This window comes from Vipera berus (assembly GCF_964194415.1).
Source record: "Vipera berus genome assembly, chromosome: Z".
NCBI classification, from domain to species: Eukaryota; Metazoa; Chordata; class Lepidosauria; order Squamata; family Viperidae; genus Vipera; species Vipera berus.
The window spans coordinates 131,891,734-131,917,938 of NC_138205.1; the positions used below are offsets into that span (position 1 = coordinate 131,891,734).

Below are 26,205 nucleotides of genomic sequence, written 5' to 3' on the forward strand. Positions count from 1 at the left end.
CTTCTTTCCTTTCTTTCTTTCTTTCTTTCTTTTTCTTCTTTTATTTCTTCTTTTCTTCTTTTCTTTCTTTTCTTTGGGTCACAAAATGTCTGCAAGGAAACCACCCAGCTCAGAGAGCACCAAGGACCCCACAGTCCTCTCTCTCTCTCTCTCTTTCTTTCTTTCTCTCTCTCTCTTTCTCTCTCTCTTTCTCTCTCTCTCTCTCCCTCTCTCTCTCTTGTCTCTCTCTCTTTCTTTCTTTCTTTCTTTCTTTCTTTTTCTTTGGGTCACAAAATGTCTGCAAGGAAACCACCCAGCTCAGAGAGCACCAAGGACCCCACAATCCATCCATCCTTTCCTTCCTTCCTTCCTTCCTTCCTTCCTTCCTTCCTTCCTTCCTTCCTTCCTTCCTTCCTTCCTTCCTTCCTTCCTTCCTTCCCCCTTTCAGCACTGATAATGTTCCCTAGTCGGGTCACGAGACGTCGGCAAGGAAACCCCCCAGCTGAGAGTCCTCCTCCTCCTCCTCCTCCTCCTCCTCCTCCTCCTCCTCCTCCTCTTCGAACTGACGACGTTCCCTAGTCGGGCCGCGAAACGTCTGGAAGGAAACACCTCTTCCCCCCATTTGCTCAGAGAGCACCCAGCACCCCAAAGTTTCCCGGGACCCCATTCCTCCCCTTCCGGGCTCTTCTCTTCCTCCTCCCCCACCCCACCCCTCCCCACTTGGCCCGCTCACCCTCTTTTTTGGGGGATCCCCGTCGTGGCGACGGGACGCTTTACGACCTCCGTCCTCTTTTTGCGTCCCTCTCGCCCTCCGCAGCGGGCCCACCAGCTGCCCGGCCAGCTGAGACACGAGCACGACGCCCTGATCAGCCTCTCGGCTTACAACATCAAGCTGGTCTGGCGGGACGGCGAGGACATCATCCTGCGGGTCCCGATCCACGACATCGCCTCGGTCTCCTACGTCCGGGACGACTCCTCGCACCTGGTGCTGTTGAAAACGGGTAGGCGGTGGGGTGGGGTGTGGGGTGGAGGTGGAGCAAACGTCCTGGGGATGGCGGGTGGGGGTGGGAGATCACCGCGGGAGGATGCGAAATTGGGACCGGAGAAGAGCCCCCCCCCCCGGGGTTGAGCTAGATGACCTCCGAGGTCCCTCCCCACTCTTGCGATTCGGTCAGGGTCTCCCGCTTGAGCAAGGGGGTTGGACTGGATGACCTCCGAGGTCCCTCCCGACTCTGCTACTCTTATGATTCTGTCAGGGCTTCCTGCTTCCCGCTTCGGGCTCTCTGAGAGGTAGGTAGTCCTCGTCTTAGGAGCGGAATCGGGGCCCGAGACGACCCGCCCCCTCTGGGGTTGGACTAGATGATCTCCGAGGTCCCTCCCCACTCAGCTACTCTGTGATTCTGTCAGGGCTTCCTGCTTCAGAAGGGGGTTGGACTAGATGACCTCTCGGGTCCCTTCCAACTCTGCTACTCTATGATTCTGTCAGGGCTTCCTGCTTCAGAAGGGGGTTGGACTAGATGACCTCTCGGGTCCCTTCCAACTCTGCTACTCTATGATTCTGTCAGGGTCTTCTGCTTGAGCAGGGGGTTGGACTGGATGACCTTCGAGGTCCCTCCCGACTCTGCTACTCTTATGATTCTGTCAGGGCTTCCTGCTTCAGCAGGGGGTTGGACTAGATGACCTCTCGGGTCCCTTCCAACTCTGCTACTCTATGATTCTGTCAGGGTCTTCTGCTTGAGCAGGGGGTTGGACTAGATGAACTTCGAGGTCCCTCCCGACTCTGCTACTCTTATGATTCTGTCCGGGCTTCCTGCTACCAGCAGGGGGTTGGACTAGATGACCTCCAGGGCCGCTTTGGGCTCTCTGAGAGGTAAGCAGGAGCGGAATCAGGGCCTGAGACGACCCCCACCCTCTGGGGTTGGACTAGATGATCTCCGAGGTCCCTCCCCACTCAGCTACTCTGTGATTCTGTCAGGGCTTCCTGCTTCAGAAGGGGGTTGGACTAGATGACCTCTCGGATCCCTTCCAACTCTGCTACTCTATGATTCTGTCAGGGTCTTCTGCTTGAGCAGGGGGTTGGACTGGATGACCTCTCAGGTCCCTCCCGACTCTGCTACTCTATGATTCTGTCAGGGCATCCTGCTTCAGCAGGGGGTTGGACTAGATGACCTCCAGGGCCGCTTCGGGCTCTCTGAGAGGTAGGTAGTCCTCCTGTTAGGAGCGGAATCGGGGCCTGAGACGACCCCCACCCTCTGGGGTTGGACTGGATGACCTCCGAGGTCCCTCCCGACTCTGCTACTCTTATTATTCTGTCCGGGCTTCCTGCTACCAGCAGGGGGTTGGACTAGATGACCTCCAGGGCCGCTTTGGGCTCTCTGAGAGGTAAGCAGGAGCGGAATCAGGGCCTGAGACGACCCCCACCCTCTGGGGTTGGACTAGATGACCTCTGAGGTCCCTCCCCACTCAGCTACTCTATGATTCTGTCAGGGCTTCCTGCTTCAGCAGGGGGTTGGACTAGATGACCTCTCGGGTCCCTTCCAACTCTGCTACTGTATGATTCTGTCAGGGTCTTCTGCTTGAGCAGGGGGTTGGACTGGATGACCTCTCAGGTCCCTCCCGACTCTGCTACTCTATGATTCTGTCAGGGCATCCTGCTTCAGCAGGGGGTTGGACTAGATGACCTCCAGGGCCGCTTCGGGCTCTCTGAGAGGTAGGTAGTCCTCCTGTTAGGAGCGGAATCGGGGCCCGAGACGACCCGCCCCCTCTGGGGTTGGACTAGATGATCTCCGAGGTCCCTCCCCACTCAGCTACTCTGCGATTCTGTCAGGGCTTCCTGCTTCAGCAGGGGCTTGGACTAGATGACCTCTCGGGTCCCTTCCAACTCTGCTACTCTACGATTCTGTCCGGGTCGTCTGCTCCAACAGTGGGTTGGACTAGATGACCTCTGAGGCTCCCTTCCAACTCTGCTACTCTACGATTTTGTCAGGGTCTCCTGCTTCAGCAGGGGGTTGGACTAGATGACCTCTGAGGGTGCCCTTCGGACTCAGAGGTAGTCCTGGAGTTAGGAGCGAAATCGGGGCCTCAGACGACCCCCTCTGGGGTTGGACTAGATGACCTCTGAGGTCCCTTCCCACACTTGTGATTCTGTCAGGGTCTCCTGCTTGAGCGCGGGGTTGGACTAGATGACCTCCGAGATCCCTCCCCACTCAGCTACTCTATGATTCTGTCAGGGTCTCCTGCTTCAGCAGGGGGTTGGACTAGATGATCTCTAAGGGCCCCCCCCTTGGATGCTCTTAGAGGTAGTCCTGGAGTTAGGAGCGAAATTGGGGCCGGAGACGACCCCCCCCCTCTGGGGTTGTAATAGATGACCTCCCAGGTCCCTTCCAACTCATTCCGTAGGGGTTAGGGTTAGGGGTATGTTGCTTGAGCAGGGGGTTGGACTAGATGACCTCCCAGGTCCCTTCCAACTAACAGGCTCCTCCCCCGTTTCTCTTAGCTCAGGACCCCGGCATCTCCCCCAGCCAGAGTCTTTGTCCCGAGAGTTCGCAAGCTCTCACCTCGGGGTCCCTTTCCGAGAGCGGGGTGGCGCCCGTCGAAGCCTGCTGCCTGGTGATCCTGGCCACGGAGAATAAGGTTAGACTCGCACTCGGGTCCCGGCGGTCGGCCCGGTTTTTCTTTTCCGGTCCGCCAAGGGGGATGGTCCTCTCCTCCTCCTCCTCCTCCTCCTCCTCGGATATATATTTTTTTGTATTTATGGAACGGTTGAATTGATCTGTCTGAACCGGCACCGTCTCGGCCGGGCTTTTAGGCCTGAGCCTGGACTAGAACTCCCCGTCGCCTGGCGATAGGCCCAAAGTCAGGCAGCCGCCTTTTAAAGCCTAAGGCGGGACTAGAACTCACCGTCGCCTGGTCAGTGGGCCAAAGTCCCCCCGCTGGCTTAAGGTGGGACTAGAACTCACCGTCGCCTGGTGAGTGGCCCAAAGTTCTCCAACTGGCTTTCACTCCTAAGGTGGGATTAGAACTCACCGCCTCCTGGTGATTGGCCCAAAGTCACCCAGCTGGTTTTCACTCCTAAGGTGGGACTAGAACTCACCGTCACCTGGTGAGTGGCCCGAAGTCACCCAGCTCGTTTTCACGCCTAAGGTGGGACTAGAACTCACCGTCGCCTGGTGAGTGGAGCAAAGGCGCCCGCCTGGCTTTCACTCCGCAAGTGGGACTAGAACTCGCCGTCGCCTAGTGATTGGGTCAAAGTCACCCAGCCGCCTTTTAATGCCTAAGGCAGGACTAGAACTCACCGTCGCCTGGTGAGTGGCCCAAAGTTCTCCAACTGGCTTTCACTCCTAAGGTGGGATTAGAACTCACCGCCTCCTGGTGATTGGCCCAAAGTCACCCAGCTGGTTTTCACTCCTAAGGCGGGACTAGAACTCCCCGTCTCCTGGTGATTGGCCCAAAGTCACCCAGCCGGCTTTCACTAAGATGGGACTAGAACTCCCCGTCGCTTGGTCATTGGCCCGAAGTCACCCAGCCGGCTTTCACTAAGGTGGGACTAGAACTCCCCGTCGCCTGGTGATTGGCCCAAAGTCACCCAGCCGGCTTTCACTAAGGTGGGACTAGAACTCCCCGTCGCCTGGTCGTTGGCCCGAAGTCGCCCAGCCGGCTTTGAACGCCTAAGGTGGGGGACTAGAACTCCCCGTCGCCTGGGAATTGGCCCGAAATCGCCCAGCCGGCTTTGAATGCCTAAGGCGGGGGACTAGAACTCCCCGTCGCCTGGCAAGTTCTCCCCTGCTTCTGAAGGGACTTCCTGGAAAGATGACCCACCTTGTCCCACTTTGTCCTTCAGGTCACCGCCGAGGAACTCTGCTCCCTCCTCAGCCAAGTCTTCCACATCGTTTACACCGAGTCTACAATCGACTTCCTGGACCGAGCAATATTTGATGGGGCCACTACTCCGACCCGGCATCTGTCGTTGCACAGCGGTAGGAGGATAGGGCGTGTCTCTCCCTCGGGGTGGGGACGTCTCAGGCCGCCTTTCTGGAGGACTCGTCCTCCTCTTCCTCCTCTTCCTCCTCCTTCGTCCACTCCTTCTCACCCTCCTCTTCCTCTTTCTCCCTTCCTCCTGCTCTTCCTCTTCTTTCTCCGCCTCCTCCTCCTCCTTCCCTTCTAGCCCTGATGACGTTCCCTAGTTGGGTCATGAAACGTCTGCAAGGAAAACCACCCAGCTCAGAGTCCTTCCTTCCTTCCTTCCTTTCCTTCCAGCCCTGATGACGTTCCCTAGTTGGGTCACAAAACATCTGCAAGGAAACCGCCCAGCTCAGAGAGGACCAGGAACCCCACAATCCTCTTCTTTCTTTCTTTCTTTCTTTCTTTCTTTCTTTCTTTCTTTCTTTCTTTCTTTCTTTCTTTCTTTCTTTCTTTTTCTTTTTCTCTTTCCTTCTTTCTTTCTTTTTCTTTCTTTTCTTTCTTTCTTCTTTTTCTTTCTTTCTTTCTTTCTTTCTTTCTTTCTTTCTTTCTTTCTTTCTTTCTTTCTTTTTCTTTTTCTCTTTCCTTCTTTCTTTCTTTTTCTTTCTTTTCTTTCTTTCTTCTTTTTCTTTCTTTCTTTCTTTGTTTCTTTCTTTCTTTCTCTTTCTTCCTTCCTTCCTTCCTTCCTCCCTCCCTCCCTCCCTCCCTCCCTCCCTCCTCCTTCTAGCACTGATGCTGTTCCCTTAGTTGGGTCATGAAACGTCTGCAAGGAAACCGCCCAGCTCAGAGTCCTTCCTTCCTTCCTTCCTTCCTTCCTTCCTTCCTTCCTTCCTTCCTTCCTTCCTTCCTTTCCTTCCAGCCCTGATGACGTTCCCTAGTTGGGTCACGAAACATCTGCAAGGAAACCACCAAGCTTAGAGTCCTTTTTCGTCCTCCTCCTCCTCCTCTTCCTCCTCCTCCTCCTCCTCCTCCTCCTCCTCCTCTTCCTCTTCTTCAGGGCCCCCCAGTGTGTGTGTGTCAAAATCCCCCCCTCCCGCTTTGCTGACCCCCCTTTTCTTTCTCCTACTCTTCCCCGCAGACGATTCCTCGACCAAAGTGGACGTGAAAGATGCTTACGAAACGGAAGCCAGCACGTTGTGAGTCCCGGGGCGACATGCACAGGGCGGGCCCCGCAACCCAGGGTTTTGTGTGTGTTTGTGTTGTGTGTTTCTGTGTGTGTGTGTCTGGTCTGTCCTCGAACTGAACAACCACCAGGCGGGCTCAAACTTCCCTTGGTGTGATTTGACAACCGTTTCTATGCAAAGGTAGCACTACGTCCGTTGTTGAGGCGGAGTTCCGCCTATTTTTTCTTCCTTTTTTTTTGGCGGCCTGCCGTTTTCAGGGACGCGGGTTCGAGGCCCGGCCGCGGGTTTCGGAAGATTCCCGGCATCACTTCCCGATCCCTTTTTTTGGTCTTTCCAGCTCCTTCCCAGAGTCCCCGGAGATGGGGGGCAACTCCCCTACTTGCTTTTCAGCCCAGCCGTCTCCCGCCGCGCAGCCGGCCAGCGACAGCGAGCTGAGCACGACGGCGACGGAGCTCCTGCAGGACTACATGATGACGGTAAGCGGGCAAGAAGAATGGTGACAGAGTTGGAAGGGACCTCAGTGGTCATCTAGTCCAGCCCTCCCCCCCTCCCGCTCCAGCAGGAGACCCTGACAGAATCGTAGAAGGGCAGAGTTGGAAGGGACCTCGGAGGTCATCTAATCCAGCCCCCCCTGCTCAAGCGCGAGACCCTTAACAGGATCGTAGAAGGGCAGAGTTGGAAGGGACCTCAGAGGTCATCTAGTCCAGCCCTCTGCTCAAACAGGAGACCCTGGATCAGTGTAGGATTGGGTGCCCCAAATGTAGCAATTTGAAGATGTCAACTCCCAGAATCCCCCAGCCAGCACGCTTTAGGAGGGGTGGACTTCTACTCCCAGAATCCCTCTATTTGCAACTGGGCCGCGCCAGCGGCTGGCATAGCCCCACTCGCACAAGCGTCGTGGCTGCTCTCGGCCCCGGGCAAGGGAGGGCGCGCCTCCGCACACACCTGCCGTTTCCCACAAAAAAAAATCCCGCTTTCCGCCATTCTCTCCCCCCCCAAAATCGGGAAAGTCGGGAAACTGATTTAATTAAATTGAGTTTCTTCTTCTGTTTCTAGTTACGGACCAAGCTCTCCTCGCACGAGATCCAGCAGTTCGCCATGCTTCTGCACGAGTACCGCAATGGGGCCTCCGTGCACGAGTTCTGCGTCAACCTGAGGCATCTGTACGGCGATAGTCGGAAATTCCTCCTGCTTGGTAAGCTTTTCCCCGTACCCTGTAGGGATCGGGCGCGTGCCCCTCCCTCCCCAAATTAATATGGGGTATGGGTTTCATCCCTTACAACTTAAAACGTAGAATAGAATGGAGCTGGAAGGGAGCTCGGAGGTCATCTAGTCCAGCCCCCTGCTTGTCAGTTTAGGGTTTCTCGATCTTGGCCAAGGGAGGACGTGTGGGCTTCCACCGTGCGGCGATCTCTCGGAGCTGGGTTGTTTTCTGGCAGACCTTTTATTACCTGACTAGGTAGCGTCCTCGGTGCTGGAAGGGAGAGGCGTGTGCAAAATGGAGGAGGAGGAAGAGGAGGACTGTGGGATCCTTGTGGCTTTCTGAGCTTGTCGGTTTTCTTGTAGACGTTTCGTAACCGAACGAGGGAACATCATCAGTATGAGGGAGTGTGGAGTTTGCTCACTTTTGGTTGAAAACTACCATGCTCACAGAGCACCATGGATCACACAGCCCTCCTCCTCCATTTTTTCCACACCCGTCTCCCTCTAGCACTGACGATGTTACCCACCCTTCCTCTTCCTCCTCCTCTTCCTCTTCCTCCTCCTCCTCTTCCTCTTCCCTTCTAGCACTGATAACGTTCTCTAGTTGGGTCATGAAACGTCTGTAAGAAAACAACCAAACTTGGGTGAGCACCCAGGATCCCACTCTCCTCCTCCTCCTCCTCCCTTCTAGCACTGATGACGTTCCCTAGTTGGGTCATGAAACGTCTGCAAGGAAACCACCCAGCTCAGAGAGCACCAGGGACCCCCCAGTCCTTCCTCCTCCTCCTCCTCCCTTCTAGCACTGATGATGTTCCCTAGTTGCGTCATGAGACGTCTGCAAGGAACTCCTCCAAGCTGTGAGAGCACCAAGGACCCCACATTCTTCCTCCTTCTCCTCCTCCTCACACTGATGACGTTCCCTATTTGGGTCATGAGACATCTGCAAGGAAACCACCCATTCCCGAGAGCACCACATTGATTGACGGGTTTTGGCCTTACAATAAATCAAGGAACAAAGTTCAGGGTAACTTTTAAAAAAGGGGATAGCTTAAAAAGAGTTGGATAATATCAACCTGGTTGAGCGTCTCTAGATGAACAGGCGGTGAAATTTTTTCCCCCTGCCACCCCTCAAGTGCAGGTCATCCTCGACTTAACGACATGTTGTTTAGTGGCCGTTCGAAGTTGGAACGGCGCTGAGACTTAGCGCCATTGTTCAACGCTGAACAGACTGTTGCCGCGGTCCCCTGCGGTCCCCCGAGATCAAAATTCAGACGCTTGGCAACTGACTCAGGGTTAATGACGGTGTCGTGGTGTTCTCCGGGATCGCGCGATCCCCTTTTGCGACCTCCTTTCCAGCCGAGTCAATGGGGAAGCCAGGTCCACTTAAGGACCGGGTTACTAACTTCACTGCTGCAGGGATTCACTTAACGGCCGTGGCCAGAAATATTGTAAAATGGGGGCGAACTTGCTCAAGAACGAAAAGTCTGGCCTCCGTTGTCGTAAACCGAGGACTCTCTGAAACTCCAGGCAATCCTGCAGCTTCTCCAATCACGACTAACCGCCCCCCTCAGTTTTTCCCCCCGAAGCCGTGTATGCGTTTGGAGGTGGGAGGGGGGTTCTGCGTTCGAGTCCCCGCCTTTGAAAGGCCTTGTGAGTTCCCTTCCTTCTTCTTCCTCCTTCTCCTCTTAAGGTCTCCGTCCCTTTATCCCGGAGAAGGACAACCAATATTTTGAGAACTTCCTAGAGACTATCGGTGTGAAAGACGGACGGGGGATCATCACGGATAGTTTTGGCCGATACCGCTGGACGGTGAGAACCATCTCCAACTCCACCACCAACGGCAACGGCGCCGCGGGCAGCTCGGACGACCAGTCGGTGCCATCGGAGGGGGACGAGTGGGACCGGATGATCTCCGACATCAGCAACGACATCGAAGCTTTGGGCTGCAGCTTGGATCAAGATTCGTCCTGATCCGGCCAGGACGCCGAGAAACGTGGAGATCTCCGTCCAGCACCGTTCCCCCCATTTTTTTCTCGCTCTCCTTTCCCAGACTTCTCCCTTAATTGTCCCCCACAGAGTCCCATTCGTCCTGATGCAGGCAAGGATGCCGAGGAAAGTGGACCTCTCTGTCTTGCGCCGGACCCCATTTTATTTCTCGCTCTCGTTTCTCTGACTTCCTCTCCCCACGGAGTCCCATTCGTCCTGATTGGGACAAGTACGCTAAGAGACATGGACCTCTCTGTACTGCACCGTCCCCCCCTTTTATTTCTCATGCCTTCCCTCCCCTAAGCTCCCCAAGGAGTCCCACTCGTCCCAAGCTTGGGTAACCCATTGTTGCGTGCGTGTTTTGAATGGATTGCGGAGAAATCACGAATCCCAGGAAGGTCAAGCACAAGCTTCTCCAGGGTCTACCCCCCCTCCCCACTCCCTCCCGCCTCTCCAGTTTTGCACGTGACCTTCCTTACGTGGGTTGTCTGAATGCGTGTTCCTGGGTTTCCCTCGCCGTTGAAATCCCAAGCGGTTGTCCTAAAGTTTCAAAGCAGGAGGACGGGGCCTGGCTGGGAAGCGATTGAGGTTCTCGAGAGCTCCATTCGTCGTCGGATGGGTTCTCGTTTCATCAACGCCAGCGGGAGGGCAGAGATTTTGAACCTTGGGGTGCCCTAAGGACAGGTAGGGTGACCTCAGGGTGGAGAACCCGGTTGAGAAGCCGGCTGACGGTCTCCTTCAAGGCCTTCCCCGATCTTAGCCAAATTAGGGCCGTTCCAAGCAGCTGGACCTCAGTGAGGAGCCTAGCCCCCTCGAACAAGCAGGGCATTGTGGGGGTGGGGTGGGGGGACGTCTCGTGGTGGACTTCCATCAAGGACTCACGGTCCTTCGGCAAGTTGGGGGTCGATCCAACTTAAGAACGAGACTTTTTTTTAAATCCTGGTTTATTTCTTTCCAAAGACCAAGAAGCAGAGGCAATATATACATATATACATATGTACATGTGTTGTATATATTATACATATAAATGCAGTTATTTTTCTAAGCGTGTTTCAGGCCACCAAGAACTCACCTGGCTTCTTATAAACTGACACGTACGTTCTTTTAGCCCGTTGGGAGATGGATGGACATCTGTGTCTTATTTTTTGTAAAAAAAAAAAATCGCACCAAAGATCGGTGGCTTGCTGTTTTTTTTTGTTCCCCCCCCCCCCAAAACAAACCGGTTTCAAATAAAAATCTGGCCAGGGAATCCCAGCCAAGACTTGCAGACTTCTTAGCTTTCCATCTGGGGAAACTGACAGGGACCCTTGTCAGTTTCGTGTCTGGGAAAATGAGGACCGGAGGGGCGGGGTGTGGGGGGGACACAAACGGTGGCTTGCCTCCAAGAAGTTGCGGGTCCTCCATCACTGGAGGTTTTGAAGAAGAGATTGGGCAGTCGTTTGAAATGAGTAGGGGGTTGGAGTAGGATGCGACCGTCATAAATACGAGTCGGTTGCCAAGCATCTGAATTTTAAACACGTGACACCCCCCCCCCCCAGAGGCGGCGAATGTCAAAAATACGAGTCGGTTGTCAAGCTCCTGAATTTTAATCACATGACACTGGGATGCTGCAACCACCATAAATACGAGTCAGTGGCCAAACGTGTCAATTTTAATCACGTGAGCCATGGTGGGATTCAACTATGTGAACAACCGTTTGTGTGGATGCTGCTTCCGGGAGTCCATTCTGGGCCTGGGCAACAAAAAATTAGCTACCGGTTCTGCCGATCTGGTGCGAACTGGCTGAATCCCACCACTGCACCTGACCCCGGGACGCTGCGACCATCATAAATACGAGTCAGTGTCCAAGTGTCTCAATTTTAATCACGTGACCCCGGGACGCTGCAACCGTCATAAATACGAGTCGGTTGCCAAGTGTCTGAATTTTAATCACGTGGCCCCAGGACGGTGCGACCGTCATAAATACAAGTCAGTGGCCAGGGCTCTGGATTTTGATCCCGTGACCATGGGGGTGCTGCGGCGGTCGTCAATTGTTATCCCTGCTGTCATCGATTGGAATGGTCACTGGAACGAATTGTTGCAAGTTGAGGACTTGCCGGGATTGTCGTGTTTGCGTGTCTTCTTGCCCCAAATTGCATTCCCCAGCTGGCTAGAAGGGAAACGACGCTTAAAATAGCTCTCCACGCGCAGCTCCTGTGTGACGATTCGTCTGGGTGTGATTGTGTGAGGAGCGGCCGTAGCGCCCCACCGAAGCGGAATCGACAAAGGCTTTGAAGGCGAAAAGATCTGGCGTTTCGCACGGGTTCCGATTTTGCGCCGGGGGCTTCGCGTTCGAAACCTGCCCGTTTCCCTCCCACACTTTTTTAAGACTCGTGCTAAAGCCTGCGAAAGAAAGAATCTCAAATTCTGGCTGGATTCGATTCCACCTCAGGGATCTGACACTGACGATGTTACCTAGTAGGGTCCCGAAACGTCTGCAAGAAGAATATCAGACTGCAAGAGCATCAAGGACCCCACAGTCCTTTTTTTCTTCCTCCTCCTCTCTTCTCCTTCCCCTCTTCCTCCTCCCTTCTAGCCCTGATGACGTTCCCTAGTTGGGTCACGAAACGTCTGCAAGCAAACCACCCAGCTCAGAGTCCCTCCTTCTACTATTTGCTTGAGCCGGGGGTTGGACTAGAGGACCTCCAAGGTCCCTTCCAACTCTCGTCATTCTGTCAGGCTCTCCGGCTTGAGCCGGCGGTTGGACTAGATGACCTCCACGGTCCCTTCCAACTCTTGTCATTCTGCTAGTAGCCCAACGGATGCAGGAAATAACCCCTCCGCGGTCAGCGCGGGGACAAAAGCGTTGAGAGCCATCAAAGATCGAAGCAAATCCAGGCGGTCTTTGCTTTACGACCCCAACCGAGCCCCCCCACCCCACCCCCAAAACCTCTGTCATAAAAGTGAGACCTTTAGCGAGCGAGCTTGGGCCCCGCTTTACGACCTCTCTCCCCTCCCTTCGTCATCCCGTCCTTTGCCCGGTTTAAGTGTTTGTCCGGAGGTCGGGAAAGGGGAAACCACGACCACCTCCGACCACGGGGCTACGTCAACGGTCGCAAGTAAGAGTCCGTTGCTGTCCCCCGTGGATGTTAAGTCCCTTCTTTCCGCCTCGTCTTGACCGTCGCTCGGGGCAGGTCTCTAAGTGGACCCAAGTAGAGACGGAGCCGGGATGGGTTTTGAAGCGGGAGTGAGTATACCGTTTATTGAGCGATAGCATCCTTGGTGTAGAAGAGTCAAGAGCAAAAGTCCTCGCAAGTCCTAACGAAGAGGAGCTGGCGGTATTTGGCTATGGGCGAGTGGGTGTCTATACAGAAGTGGGGGGGTCGGGGGGTGGGAACAGAGGCTGGCGGGGCATTGTTGGGGGGGCGGTGGGCATCCCCCCACCACCGGTCACTACATGGTCAGCTCCTGGAAGACAGAACGGGAAGAAGACAAGCGTCAGCTTTCGTAGAAGGACGGAGGCGTGGCGTTCCCGCTGACGTTTCGCTACCCGGCTAGGTAACGTCATCGGGGCTGGGAGGGAGGAGGAGGAAGAGGAGGAAAAAGACTGGGGGGGGGGTCCTGGGTGCGCTCTGAGCTGGGTGGTTTCCTTCCAGACGTCTCGTGACCCAACTAGGGAACGTCGTCAGGGATAAAGGGGCAAATTCACCGCCCTTCTAACCATACGCTCCTCCTCTCGCTCCTCTACGCAAAGCCCCATCCCGACACTGATGATGTTCCCTAGTCGGGTCATGAAATGTCTGCAAGGGAAACCGCCCAGCTCAGAGAGCACCGAGGACCCCACAGTCCTTCCTCCTCTTCCTCCTCCTCCTCTTCACAAATCCACCCTTCCACTCTGCATTCTAGTCTATATTCCATTCCATTCCATATTCTACTTCATTCCATTCTATTTTCTATTCTATTTGATTTTCCATTATTCTATTTGAATAATAATAATAATAACAACAACAACAATAATGAAGTTGGAAGGGACCTTGGAGGTCATCTAGTCCGACCCCCTGCTATTCTATTTTCCATTCTATTTTATTTTCCGTTATTCTATTCTATTCTATTCTATTCTATGCTATGCTATGCTATGCTATGCTATGCTATGCTATGCTATGCTATGCTATGCTATATTATTCTATATTCTACTTCATTCTATTCTATTTTATTAAAATATTCTGTTCTGTCTATTCTGTTATTTCTTATTCTATTATTCTATATTCTACTTGATTCTATTCGATTAAAATATTCTATTCTGCTCTGTTCTGTTCTGTTATTCTATTCTATTCTAGTTCATTTTATTTTATTAAAATACTCTGTTCTAGTCTGTTATTTCTTATTCTATTCTATTCTTATTCTATTATTCTATATTCTACTTCATTCTATTCTATTAAAATATTCTATTCTGTTCTGTTCTGTTCTGTTATTATTCTATTCTATTATTCTATATTCTACTTCATTCTATTCTATTTTATTAAAATATTCTATTATTTCTTATTCTATTCTGTTCTGTTCTGTTCCATTCCAATTCTGTTCTAACTCTGTTCTATTCCATTCTATATTCCATTCCATATATTCTATTCTATTCCATTCCATTCCATTCCATTCCATTCCATTCCATTCCATTCCATTCCATTCCATTCTATATTCTATTCCATTCCATTCCATATTTTCTATTCTATTCTATTCTATTCTATTCTATTCTATTCTATTCTATTCTATTCTATTCTATTCTATTCTATTCTATTCTATTCTATCCTATCCTATTCTATTCTATTCTATTCTATTCCATTCCATTCCATTCCATTCCATTCCATTCCATTCCATATTTTCTATTCTATTCTATTCTAATCTATTCTATTCTATTCTATTCCATTCCATTCCATTCCATTCCATTCCATATTTTCTATTCTATTCTATTCTATTCTATTCTATTCTATTCTATTCCATTCCATTCCATTCCATTCCATTCCATATTTTCTATTCTATTCTATTCTATTCTATTCTATTCTATTCTATTCTATTCTATTCTATTCTATTCTATTCTATTCTATTCTATTCTATTATTCCATTCCATTCCATTCTATATTCTATTCCATTCCATTCCATATATTGTATTCTATTCTATTCTATTCTATTCTATTCTATTCTATTCTATTCTATTCTATTCTATTCTATTCTATTCTATTCTATTCTATTATTCCATTCCATTCCATTCCATTCCATTCTATATTCTATTCCATTCCATTCCATATTTTCTATTCTATTCAATTCAATTCAATTCTATTCTATTCTATTCTATTATTCCATTCCATTCTATTCCATTCCATTCCATATATTCTATTCTATTCTATTCTATTCTATTCTATTCTATTCTATTCTATTCTATTCTATTCTATTCTATTCTATTCTATTCTATTCTATTCTATTATTCCATTCCATTCCATTCCATTCCATTCTATATTCTATTCCATTCCATTCCATATTTTCTATTCTATTCTATTCTATTCTATTCAATTCTATTCAATTCTATTCTATTCTATTCTATTCTATTCTATTCTATTCTATTCTATTCTATTCTATTCTATTCTATTATTCCATTCCATTCCATTCTATATTCTATTCCATTCCATTCCATATATTCTATTCTATTCTATTCTATTCTATTCTATTCTATTCTATTCTATTCTATTCTATTCTATTCTATTCTATTCTATTCTATTCTATTCTATTCTATTATTCCATTCCATTCCATTCCATTCTATATTCTATTCCATTCCATTCCATATATTCTATTCTATTCTATTCTATTCTATTCTATTCTATTCTATTCTATTCTATTCTATTCTATTCTATTCTATTTATTCTATTCTATTCTATTCTATTCTATTCTATTCTATTCTATTCTATTCTATTCTATTCTATTCTCCTTTCTCTCCTATTCTTTATTCTATTCTATTCTCCTTTCTCTGTTCTATTCCATTCCATTCCAGTCCAATTCTATTCCTATCCTTATTCTACTCTACTCTATTCCCGCTATCATCTAGTACAGGTTCTCCTCCGCGGACCACAAGCGAGCCCCAAATTTCTGTCGCTAAGCCAGACGGGTGTTTAGTGAGCTTGGGCCCATTGGACGACCTTCCTTGTCCCGGCCGTTAAGTGAATCGCCGCAGGGGTTCAGTCAGCAAGACGGCTGTTAAGCGAATCCCCTCGACGTCGGGCAAAGGGGATCCCGCGACTGTCTCGGGATGCCGCAAGCGGCCGTTCGGTCCGGAAAAAAAACAACGGGTCCCGTCGTCAGGGCGAGCCGTCACTCAACGAAGCGCCATGAGGGGAGGGACTGTCAGGTAGTTGCGTACACACACACACACACATACACACAGAGTCGAAACGCTGGGAAGGATGGCTTGGGAGGGCCTGCCCACTTTCTGTCCTCCCAACCAAACTCTCTCAACGTCGCCGTCTCTCTCGGGACCCGGGAACGAAGCCCCTCCCTCCCTCGGGAATCCAGACCACGCTCCACCCCACCCTGCCGAGGCTCGGCCGCTCTCCCTCGCTGCCCTCCCCGCCACGCTCACCATGATGGCGTTGACGATATCGTTGTTGTTGTGCCGAAGAGCTCGGACAGCTTTGGGACGGGAGACGTTGGCCTGAGCCATCACCAGCTCGATGTCTCTCAGCTCCAGGCCCGTTTCGTCCACCTGGCAACGAATGGACAGAGGGAGCGTGTAAAGGGGAAAGGGAAAAAAAAGGGAAACGAAAGGAAAGGAAGGACGGTAGGAGGAAAAAGAAAAAAAGAAAGAGGGAGGGAGGGAGGGAGGAAAAAAGAAAAAAAGAAAAAAGCAGACGGAAGGAAAGAAAGAAAAAAGAGGGAGGGGGGAAGAGGAAAAAAGAAAGGAAAAAAAGAGAAGGAAGGCAGGCAGAAAGGAAGGAAAGAAGGAAGGAAGAAAAGAAGGAAGAGGGAGGGTAGGAGGGCGGGCGGGAGGGGAGGGAGGAAAGATGAAAAGAAAGAAAGAGGAAGGAGGTTGGGAGGAAAAAAAGGAGGAGGAAAGAAAGAAAAGAGGAAGGACGGAAAAGGGTGGGCAGTGGGGAGGGAGAAGGAGAAAAGAAAAGTCAAAAGAGGGAGGGAGGGAGGAAAGGAGGGGGGGAAAAGAAAGAAAAGAAAAAGAAGGGAGAAGAAAGAAAGAGGGAGGGAGGGAAGGAGGAAGGGAGGAAAAAAGAAAAGAAAAAGAAAGGAGGAAAGGAAGAGAGGAAAATAAGAAAAAAGAAAAGAAAGGAAAGAAAGAAAGAAAGAAAGGAAAGAAAGAAAAAGAAAAAGAAAGAAAGAACGAAAAGAAAGAAAGAAAGAAAGAAAGAAAGAAAGAAAGAAAGGAACGAAGGAAGGAGAAAGGGAAAAAAGAGAAGGCGAGGGAGGAGGAGGGGGAAGAGGAGGAAGAAGAGGAAGAAAAAGGAAAAGAAGAGGAGCAGGAGGAGGAAGTGGAAGAGGAAGAGAGAAGGAGGAAAAGAGGAAGAGGAAGAGGAAGAAGATCAACCTCATGGCAGGCTCTTGGGAGGGATGTCAGCAGGCGGATCAAAATGCTAACACACCTGTCGCAACATCTGGCTGACTTTGCAACCAACCCGAACCACAATTAAGATCCTCAACGGGGTGAGGCTCTAGTAGACCTCCCCCCACGTCGGGGTTCACTTCTCCAACCTTTTATGGGGTGCCCACCACCGGAAGTCCCGGGTTCGCATCTTCCGAGGAGGAGGAGGAGGAGGAGCTATCGGGAGACGAGTCCCATGAAGTGGACTCGTGCCTCCCCCCAAAAAAAACATCACCCTGAAGGACCCCAAAAGCTCACGGCAGGTTATCCTGTCTTGGGACAAGCGGGTTGGACTTGATGACCTCTCCAAGCTCCCTTCCGGCTCTCGGGTGCCATTTTGTGTCCTTCTATGACTACTGGACCTCCTAGGTGGAATTTGAGGGCCTCCTGACTTGGACCTTCTAGGTGGAACCTGAGGACCTCCTAGGTGGAACCTGAAGACCTCCTAACTTGGACTTGACTACTAACTTGACTACTGGACCTCCTAGGTAGAACTTGAGGGCCTCCTGACGGTCCTCCTACGTGGAACTTGAGGATTTCCTAACTTGGACCTTCTAGGTGGAAGTTGAGGACCTCCTGATTTGGACCTTCTAGGTGGAACTTGAGGACCTTCTAGGATCTAGGTGGAAGTTGAGGACCTCCTGATTTGGACCTTCTAGGTGGAACGAGGACCTCCTACGTGGAACTTGAGGACTTCCTAACTTGGACCTTCTAGGTGGAATTTGAGGGCCTTCTGACTTGAACCTTCTAGGTGGAACTTAAGGACCTACTAGGTGGAATTTGAGGGCCTCCTAACTTGGACCTCCTAGGTGGAACTTGAGGACCTCCTAGGTGGAACCTGAGGACTTCCTAACTTGGACCTCCTTAGGTAGAACCTGAGGGCCTCCTGATGGTCCTCCTAGGTGGAACTTGAGGACCTCCTAGGTGGAATTTGAGGGCCTCCTGATTTGGACCTTCTAGGTGGAACTTGAGGACCTCCTACGTTGGACCTCCTAGGTGGAACTTGAGGGCCTAACCTGGACCTTCTAGGTCAGACATGTCAAACACAAGGACCAGGGGCCAGATCCGGCCCATGAAGTGGTTTCATGCGGCCCGCGAAACCACCCTGGAAACAGTGAGGGAACGGCCCCCACTGCCTTGGCCCTGGCCCAGAGACCCTCCTCCTGCCAGAGACCCTCAGATCTGTCCCACTCCTGCCCAGGCCCCCATAGGTACCCTTGAAGCGAACAATGTAGAGCTGGCCACGCCTACCCAGTAGGCCATATGCACTCTAGCCATGCCCACCCAGTAGGCCACGCCCACCCTGGCCATTCCCACCTGGCCCCCTGAGGGCAACCGCAATGCTGTTGCGGCCCTCAATGAAATTGAGTTTGACACCCCTGTCCTAGGTGAAATTTGAGGGCCTCCTGACTTGGTCCTCCTTGGTGGAACCTGAGGACCTCCTAGGTGGAATTTGAGGGCCTCCTGACTTGGTCCTCCTAGGAGGAACTTGAGGGCCTCCTGACCTAGACCTCCTAGGTGGAATTTGAGGGCCTCCTAACTTGGACCTCCTAGGTGGAACTGGAGGAGCTCCTAGGTGGAACTTGAAGACCTCCTGACCTCCCAGGTGGGACTTGAAGAGGACGACACCACCAAGACCTCCCATATTCTCCTCCATCTTCCGCCTTTCTCCTCTCCCCACCACCGTCTCCAGCTAGGCTTTGGAGCAGGTGACCATTCTCGGTCTCCTCTGCCTCCTCCCTCACCTCCTCCTCTTCCTCACTCTCCTCCTTGATGGTGAGGGCCGGGGCTGCTTCGGTGATCAAGGGCGAGTGGTCCACAGGAACTTTGAACTTCTCCGCCGCGGCTTTGTGGACCTGTTGGGAGAGATCTTCGATCTGGAGAAGAAAGAAGTGGAGGAACGTCAGCTCGGGAGGAGAAGAGATCTGGCCACCTCCATTTCCAGGAGAAGACATCCCAAGAAGAAGACCTTCAACCTCCCTTCATCTCCATTTTCAGTCCGATTTCTCCAGAGGAGCAGGAGGAGGAGAGGACCGACCGAAAAGGAAAACTACCAGCTATTGCAAGAGGGGGGAGTCCTCGACTTACGACGATTCGCTTTGTGGCCGCTCAAAAGTTACAACGGCTCCGGGGGGGGAAGGAAAAAGGGGGCATCGTCTTTCGCGCTCACGACCGGCCCAGCGTCCCCCGCGGTCGTGTGATCCAAAACTCCACACGCTCGGCGACCGACTCGCGTTTACGACGGTCGTAGCCACCCCCAGGGGAGGGGGTGGGGAGAAAGTGTCAGGTGATCCCCTCGGGTGACCGTCCGACCGGCCGAATCAACGGAGGTGGGTGGGTGGGTGGGAAGAAAGCCGGATTTCAGTGAGCGACCGTGCGGCTAACTGAAGCGGCGCAGGGATCCGCTTAACGACGGCGAGGGGGGAGAAAGGTCGTAAAACGGGGCAAAACTCATTTAACAACCGGTCTCGCTTCCCGATGGAAAATTTGAGGCTGGGTGGTGGTCGTGAGCTCTCTCTCTCTCTCTCTCTCTCCTTTCTTCCTTCTCTCACTCTCCTCCTTTCCCTTTCTCCTTCCTCCCATCCCTCTTTCCCTCTCCCACCCTCCTTCTCTTCTTCCCTTTCTTCTCCTTCCCTCTCTCCTTTGCCCCTTCTCCCCCTCTCCTTCAATAATAATAATAATAATAATAATAATAATAATAATAATAATAATAATAATAATAACAAGAAGTAGAAGTAGAAGTAGAAGAAGAAGAAGAAGAAGAAGTAGAAGAAGAAGAAGAAGAAGAAGAAGAAGAAGAAGAAGAAGAAGAAGAAGAAGAAGAAGAAGAAGAAGAAGAAGAAGTTGGAAGGGACCTTGGAGGTCATCTAGTCCAACCCCCTGCTCAGGCAGGAAACCCTGTACCATTTCAGGCAAATGGCTGGCCAGTCTCTTCTTTGTTCCTTCCTTCTTTCGTTCGTTCCTTCCTTCCTCTTTCTTGCCATCCCTTTCTGCCTTCTTTTCGCTGCCCTTCATGATTCTTTCCTTCCTTTTGCTTTTTTTTTTTGCTTTCCTTCCTTCCTTCCCTCCCTTCCCTTCCTTCTTCCTTCCTTCCCTTTCTCTCTCCCTTCCTTTCATCCTTCCTTCTCCCCTCCTTCCTTCCTTCTCTTCTGCCCTCTCCTTCCATTCTTCCTTCCCCCTTCTCTTTCCCTTCTTCTTTCTTCTCTTCCGCCCTCCCTCTCCTTCCTTCTTCTCTTCTGCCCTCTTCCTTCCTTCCTTCCCCTCTTCCTTTTTCTCCTCCGACCTCCCTCCTTCCTTCCTTCCTTTTCCCTTCTTCCTTCCTTCTCTTCCACCCTTCCTCTCCTTCTTTTCTTCCTTCCTTCTTCTCTTCTGCCCTCTTCCATCCTTCTTTCCTTCCCTTCTTCCTTTTTCTCTTCCACCTTCCCTCCTTCCTTCCTTCCTTTTCCCTTCTTCCTTCCTTATTCCACCATCCCACTCCTTCCTTCCTTCCTTTCCTTCTCCCCTTCCTTCCTTCCTCTCTTCCACCTTCCGTCTCGATTTTTCTTCCTTCCTTCTTCTCATCTGCCCTCCCCTTCCTCTTCCTTCTTTCCCTTCTTCTTTCTTCCCTTCCATCCTCCCTCCTTCCTTGTTTCTCTTCCTTCCTTCCTTCTTCTGCCCTCCCTCTACTTCCTTCTTTTTCTTTCCCTTCTCCTCTTCCGCCCTCCCTCCTTCCTTCCTTCCTTCCTTCCTTCCTTCCTTCCTTCCTTCCTTCCCAGTTTCTCTTCTTCCTTCTTCTCTTCTGCCCTCCCTCTTTCCTTTCTTCCTTCTTTCTCTTTCCCTTCTCCTCTTCCGCCCTCCCTCCTTCCTTCCTCTCTTCCGCTCCCTCTCCTTCCTTCCTTCCTTCCTTCCTTCCTTCGTTCCTTTCCTTCCTTCCTTCCTTCCCAGTTTCTCTTCCTCCTTCTTCTATTCTGCCCTCCCTCTTTCCTTTCTTCCTTCTTTCTCTTTCCCTTCTTCTCTTCCGCCCTCCCTCCTTCCTTCCTCTCTTCTTCTCCCTCTCCTTCCTTCCTTCCTTCCTTCCCAGTTTCTCTTCTTCCTTCTTCTCTTCTGCCCTCCCTCTTTCCTTTCTTCCTTCTTTCTCTTTCCCTTCTTCTCTTCCGCCCTCCCTCCTTCCTTCCTCTCTTCTGCTCCCTCTCCTTCCTTCCTTTCCTTCCTTCCTTCCTTCCTTCCTTCCTTCCTTCCTTCCTTCCTTCCTTCCTTCCTTCCTTCCTTCCTTCCCAGTTTCTCTTCTTCCTTCTTCTCTTCTGCCCTCCCTCTCTTTCCTTTCCTCCTTCTTTCTCTTTCCCTTCTTCTCTTCCGCCCTCCCTCTCCTTCCTTCCTTCCTTCCCTCTCTCCCTTCCTCTCCTGTCACCTTGGCTTCTCCGAAGACGATGTAGATGTCGGAGGCGGGACTTTTGAAGACATCCGGCTTGGTGATGACAAACAAGATATTCTTGGACTTGCGGATGGTGATCCTGGTCACGCCGTGGATTTGCCGCAGGCCCAGCTTGGACATGGCCTGGAAGCAAAGGAGGAGGTCAGGTACATAAAACCCTGCGGGCTTCTTACACACACACACACACACACACACACACACACACACACACACACATGCCCGCCATCCCGCAACCCACTCGCCCTCGGAATAGCCACGGGGGGAAAAAGGAAGGTGGGCCTGTTGTAGGGCAGGGACCTGTGGACCAAAGAGAGGGATCAAGGACGAGGAGGAACTGGTTGAGTTTCAGGTAGGGTCTTCAAGAAGGCCAACCCAAGAAGGCTAGGCTTGGCCAACCCTCCCTTGAGGCCCTGTAGGCCAACATCTCGTTCCATGGAATGACACCTTGAGATAGGTCTTCAAGACGTGGGGATAGACCATGGAAGGCCAACCCAAGAAGGCTAGGCTAGGTCAACCCTCCCTTGAGGCCCTGTAGGCCAACATCTCGCTCCATGGAATGACACCTTGAGATAGGGTCTTCTTCAAGACGTGGGGATAGACCATGGAAGGCCAACCCAAGACGGCTAGGCTTGGCCAACCCTCCCTTGAGATCCTGTAGACCAACATCTCGCTCCACAGAATGCCACCTTGAGGTAGGGTCGTCTTCAAGACGTGGGGATAGACCATGGAAGGCCAACTCAAGAAGGCTAGACGTGGCCAACCCTCCCTTGAGGTCCCGTAGACCAACATCTCGGTCCACGGAATGCTGGGTGACTTTGGGCCAATTGCCAGGAGACGGGGAGTTCTAGTCCCGCCTTAGGCACGAAAGCCAGCTGGGTGACTTTGGGCCAATCGCCAGGAGACAGTGAGTTCTAGTCCCGCCTTAGGCAGGAAAGCCGGCTGGGTGACTCTGGGCCAATCACCAGGAGGCGGTGAGTTCTAGTCCCGCCTTAGGCACGAAAGCCGATGTTGGATATGTTCACCAACTTGAGTGATTTGTAAGAATGGGAGAGATGGAGGGAGGGATGGAGGGAAGGAAGGAGAGGAAGGGAGGGAGGGAAGGGAAGGAAGGAAGGAGAGGGAAGGAGGGATAGAGGGAAAGAAGAAAGGAAGGAGAGGGAGGGATGGAGGAAGGGAAGGGAAGGGAGGAAGGAAGGAAGCAGAGGGAAGGAAGGAAGGAAGGAAGGAAGGAAGGAAAGAAGGAAGGAAGGAAGGAAGGAAGGAAGGAAGGAAGGAAGGAAGGAAGGAAGGAAGGAGAGGTAGGAAGGGAGGGAGAGAGGGAGGATGAAAGTCCTCCATATTTACCTTTCGCGCTTTCTTCTCGCTCCGGCTTTGCTTGGCCTTGCTAATGGACTCTTCGCCAGTCCCCAGGGAGTGAGTGAGCTGGCTCTGCAAAACAACAACGACAACGACAACGAAAACAACAACACCAAATCCATTTACTCGTCCATTTGCTGCTTAAGCGGATCTCTGTTTTTTTTTTCCCCCGTCTCTTTTATTTCCCGGAAAGGCACTTAAGCCGGCCTCGGCGTAGGTCCACATTCCTTTTTTTTTTTTTTAAAGAGGTCTGTTATCGATCGATCGATTTATGTTGGGCGTCCTCCAATCAAACGCCCCCCTCCCCCCCCAATTGTGGGCTGGATTACACAAAAGCTGCCATTTTTTTCTTCCCAACCCCCCCACCCCCGACCGAGAATTGTTTGTTTGGGCCACCCCACTCTTTCAGGCCGTTTGGCGCCAAGAGTTATAAAAAAAAGAGAGATTAAAAATAAAAATAAATAAAAAATAAAAAATAGGCACAATTGTCTTGAAAAGCCGGTGGGGCGGGGCGGGGCGAAGGGGAAAGGATTGCAACCAGTGACGGGGAAGGAAAGAATTCGAACTCGGCCCCTTTCGACGAGGCCTACCCATCGCCGCTCGGTCCTCAGCCCGTTCTCAGAATTCACCGATTTGATTTGATTAGATTTGATTTTAGCGACGGAAAGAATGTTCGGAGGGCGGCCCGAGGGAAAGCACGCAAGGATGAAAATAACACGAAGCGGGAGACCGGGGAATTCTAGTTTCGCCTTTCAGGTCTGAAAGCCGAAAGGGGCGACCTTGGGCCAATCGGCAGGAGGCCGTGAGTTCTAGTCCCGTTTTCGATGGGAAGACTGGGCTGGGTGACTTTGAGCAAATCCCCAATTGTTTGGGAGTTCTAGTTCCACCTTAGGCAAGAAGGTGGGCTGGGTGACTTTGGGCCAATCCCCAATAGTTTGGGAGTTCTAGTTCCACCTTGGGCAGGAAAGTGGGCTGGGTGACTTTGGGCCAATCCCCAATAGTTTGGGAGTTCTAGTTCCACCTTAGGCGAGAACGTGGGCTGGGTGACTTTGGGCCAATCCCCAGTAGTTTGGGAGTTCTAGTTCCACCTTAGGCGAGAAAGTGGGCTGGGTGACTTTGGGCCAATCCCCAGTAGTTTGGGAGTTCTAGTTCCACCTTAGGCGAGAAAGTGAGATGGGTGACTTTGGGCCAATCACCAATACTTTGGGAGTTCTAGTTCCACCTTAGGCGAGAAAGTGAGCTGGGTGACTTTGGGCCAATCACCAGGAGGTGGTGTGTTCTATTCCTGCTCTATGCATGAAAGCGGCCTGGGTGACTCTGGGGCCATCACCAGGCGTTTGGGAGTTCTAGTCCCACTTGAGGCACAAAAGATGTTAGGTGACTTTGGGCCAATCACCAGGTGACGGTGACCTCTAGTCCCACCTTAAGCACAAAAGCCAACCGGATGACTTTGGGCCAATCACCAGACGACGGTGAATTCTAGTTCCACCTTAAGCACAAAAGCCAACCAGATGACTTTGGGCCAATCACCAGGTGACAGTGAGTTCTAGTCCCACCTTAAGCACAAAAGCCAACCGGATGACTTTGGGCCAATCGCCAGGCGACGGTGACTTCTAGCCCCACCTTAAGCACAAAAGCCAACCGGATGACTTTGGGCCAATCACCAGACGACGGTGAATTCTAGTCCCACCTTAAGCACAAAAGCCAACCGGATGACTTTGGGCCAATCGTCAGGCGACGGTGACTTCTAGTCCCGCCTGAGGCAGGAAAAGCAACAGTGTGACTTTGAGCCAGTCCCCCCCTTCCTCTCTCTCTCTCAGCCCAACCCACGTGTGACTGACTGAGGAATTCTGGGAGGTGAAGTTCCCCCCCCCCCATTTTCCAAGGGCTGCACCTGCGCCGTGGGAGCTGTCCGTGGTACTGGAACGTTCGGCTCTTCCAATTCCGGCAACGATCCTTCGTTGCTTTCCGAATCGTTCGAAGAACCTGGAACAAAAAAAAAAAACCAAGACCCCATCAGCCCACAACCCAGATTTTAGGATATTATATCTTGGGGGTGCTGCGACGGTCATTAAGTGTGAAAAAGGGACGTAACTCGCTTCGCGTGTCTCTGAACGACGGAAATGTTGGGCGGGGTTGCAGTCGTTGAGGACACAAGTCTCTCTTTTTTTTCCCAAGGCCGTTGTAACTTTGAACGGCCACTAAGAGAGCTGTCGTAAGCCGAGAATTTACCTGGGGGCTAGACTGGAAGACCTCCGGGTTCCCTTCCAACTCGTGTCATTCTGTGATGCTGTAAGGGTCTCCTGCTCGAGCAGAGGGTGGGATTAGATGACCTCCAAGGTCCCTTCCAACTCCTGGTAAACATCCAGGAAGGACCCAACAAGGATCATAGAATGCCCGGGCTGGAAGGGAGCTTGGAGATCTTTCAGTCCCACCTTCCACCAATCCCAGTGGACATCCCTGAAGGACCCAACAAGGTTCATTAATCCTAGAGTTGGAAGGAATCATGGAGGTCTTCTAGTCCAACCTTCCACCCATCCTGGTGGACGTCTGTGAAGGACACACCAAGGTTCATAAATCCTAGAATTGAAAGGGACCATGGAGATCTTCTACTCCAACCTTCCACCCACCCTGGTGGACATCCCTGAAGGACTCACCAAGGTTCAAAAATCCTAGGGTTGGAAGGGACTGTGGAGATCTTCTACTTCAACCTTCCACCCATCCTGGTGGACGTTCCAGAAGGACCCACCTAGGGTTGAAAGGGACTGTGGAGGTCTTCTAATCCAACCTTCCACCCATCCTGGTGGACATCCCTGAAGGACCCACCAAGGTTCATAAATCCTAGGGTTCGAAGGGATCATGGAGATCTTCTACTTCAACCTTCCACCCACCCTGGTGAACATCCCTGAAGAACCCACCAAAGATTATAGAATCCATGGGTTGGAAGGAACCGTGGAGGTCCTCTAGAGCAACCTTTCACCCATCCTGGTGGACATCCCTGAAGGATCCACCAAGGTTCACAAATCCTAGAGTTGAAAGGAGGCATGGAGATCTTCTACTTCAACCTTCCACCCACCCTGGTGGACATCCCTGAAGAACCGACCAAAGATCATAGAATCCATGGGTTGGAAGGAACCGTGGAGGTCCTCTAGTGCAACCTTCCACCCATCCTGGTGGACGTCCCTGAAGGGCCCACCTAGGGTTGAAAGGGACCATGGAGGTCTTCTAATCCAACTTTCCAACCATCCTGGTGGACATCCCTGAAGGATCCACCAAAGATCATAGAATCCATGGGCTAGAAGGAAACGTGGAGGTCCTCTAGAGCAACCTTCCACCCATCCTGGTGGATATCCCTGAAGGATCCACCAAGGTTCACAAATCCTAGACTTGGAAGGAGGCATGGAGATCTTCTACTCCAACCTTCCACCCACCCTGGTGGACATCCCTGAAGAACCCACCAAAGATCATAGAATCCATGGGTTGGAAGGAACCGTGGAGGTCCTCTAGTGCAACCTTCCACCCATCCTGGTGGACGTCCCTGAAGGGCCCACCTAGGGTTGAAAGGGACCATGGAGGT

At 51.6% G+C, this 26,205-nt stretch overlaps 2 protein-coding genes across 3 annotated transcripts in view; one reads left to right on the forward strand and one right to left on the reverse strand.

Moving 5' to 3' along the window:
* The window catches only part of PTPN23 (protein tyrosine phosphatase non-receptor type 23), a 113,634-nt gene extending 105,361 nt beyond the window's left edge, over positions 1-8,273 (reverse strand). The window contains exon 1 of the mRNA XM_081344881.1: positions 7,930-8,273. The gene's annotated coding sequence lies outside the window, so the exon portion shown is untranslated. The remainder of the gene's footprint in view (positions 1-7,929) is intronic.
* Positions 1-10,505, forward strand: part of CCM2 (CCM2 scaffold protein) — a 25,022-nt gene extending 14,517 nt beyond the window's left edge. For both annotated transcript variants that reach the window (XM_081344928.1, XM_081344929.1), the window contains exons 4-10: positions 797-980; positions 3,476-3,612; positions 4,820-4,955; positions 6,017-6,074; positions 6,400-6,538; positions 7,119-7,257; positions 8,956-10,505. In XM_081344928.1, coding sequence (XP_081201054.1) covers positions 797-980; positions 3,476-3,612; positions 4,820-4,955; positions 6,017-6,074; positions 6,400-6,538; positions 7,119-7,257; positions 8,956-9,236 — 1,074 coding nt within the window. In that variant the 3' untranslated portion in view covers positions 9,237-10,505. The remainder of the gene's footprint in view (positions 1-796; positions 981-3,475; positions 3,613-4,819; positions 4,956-6,016; positions 6,075-6,399; positions 6,539-7,118; positions 7,258-8,955) is intronic.
* Positions 10,506-26,205: the final 15,700 nt, after the last annotated feature.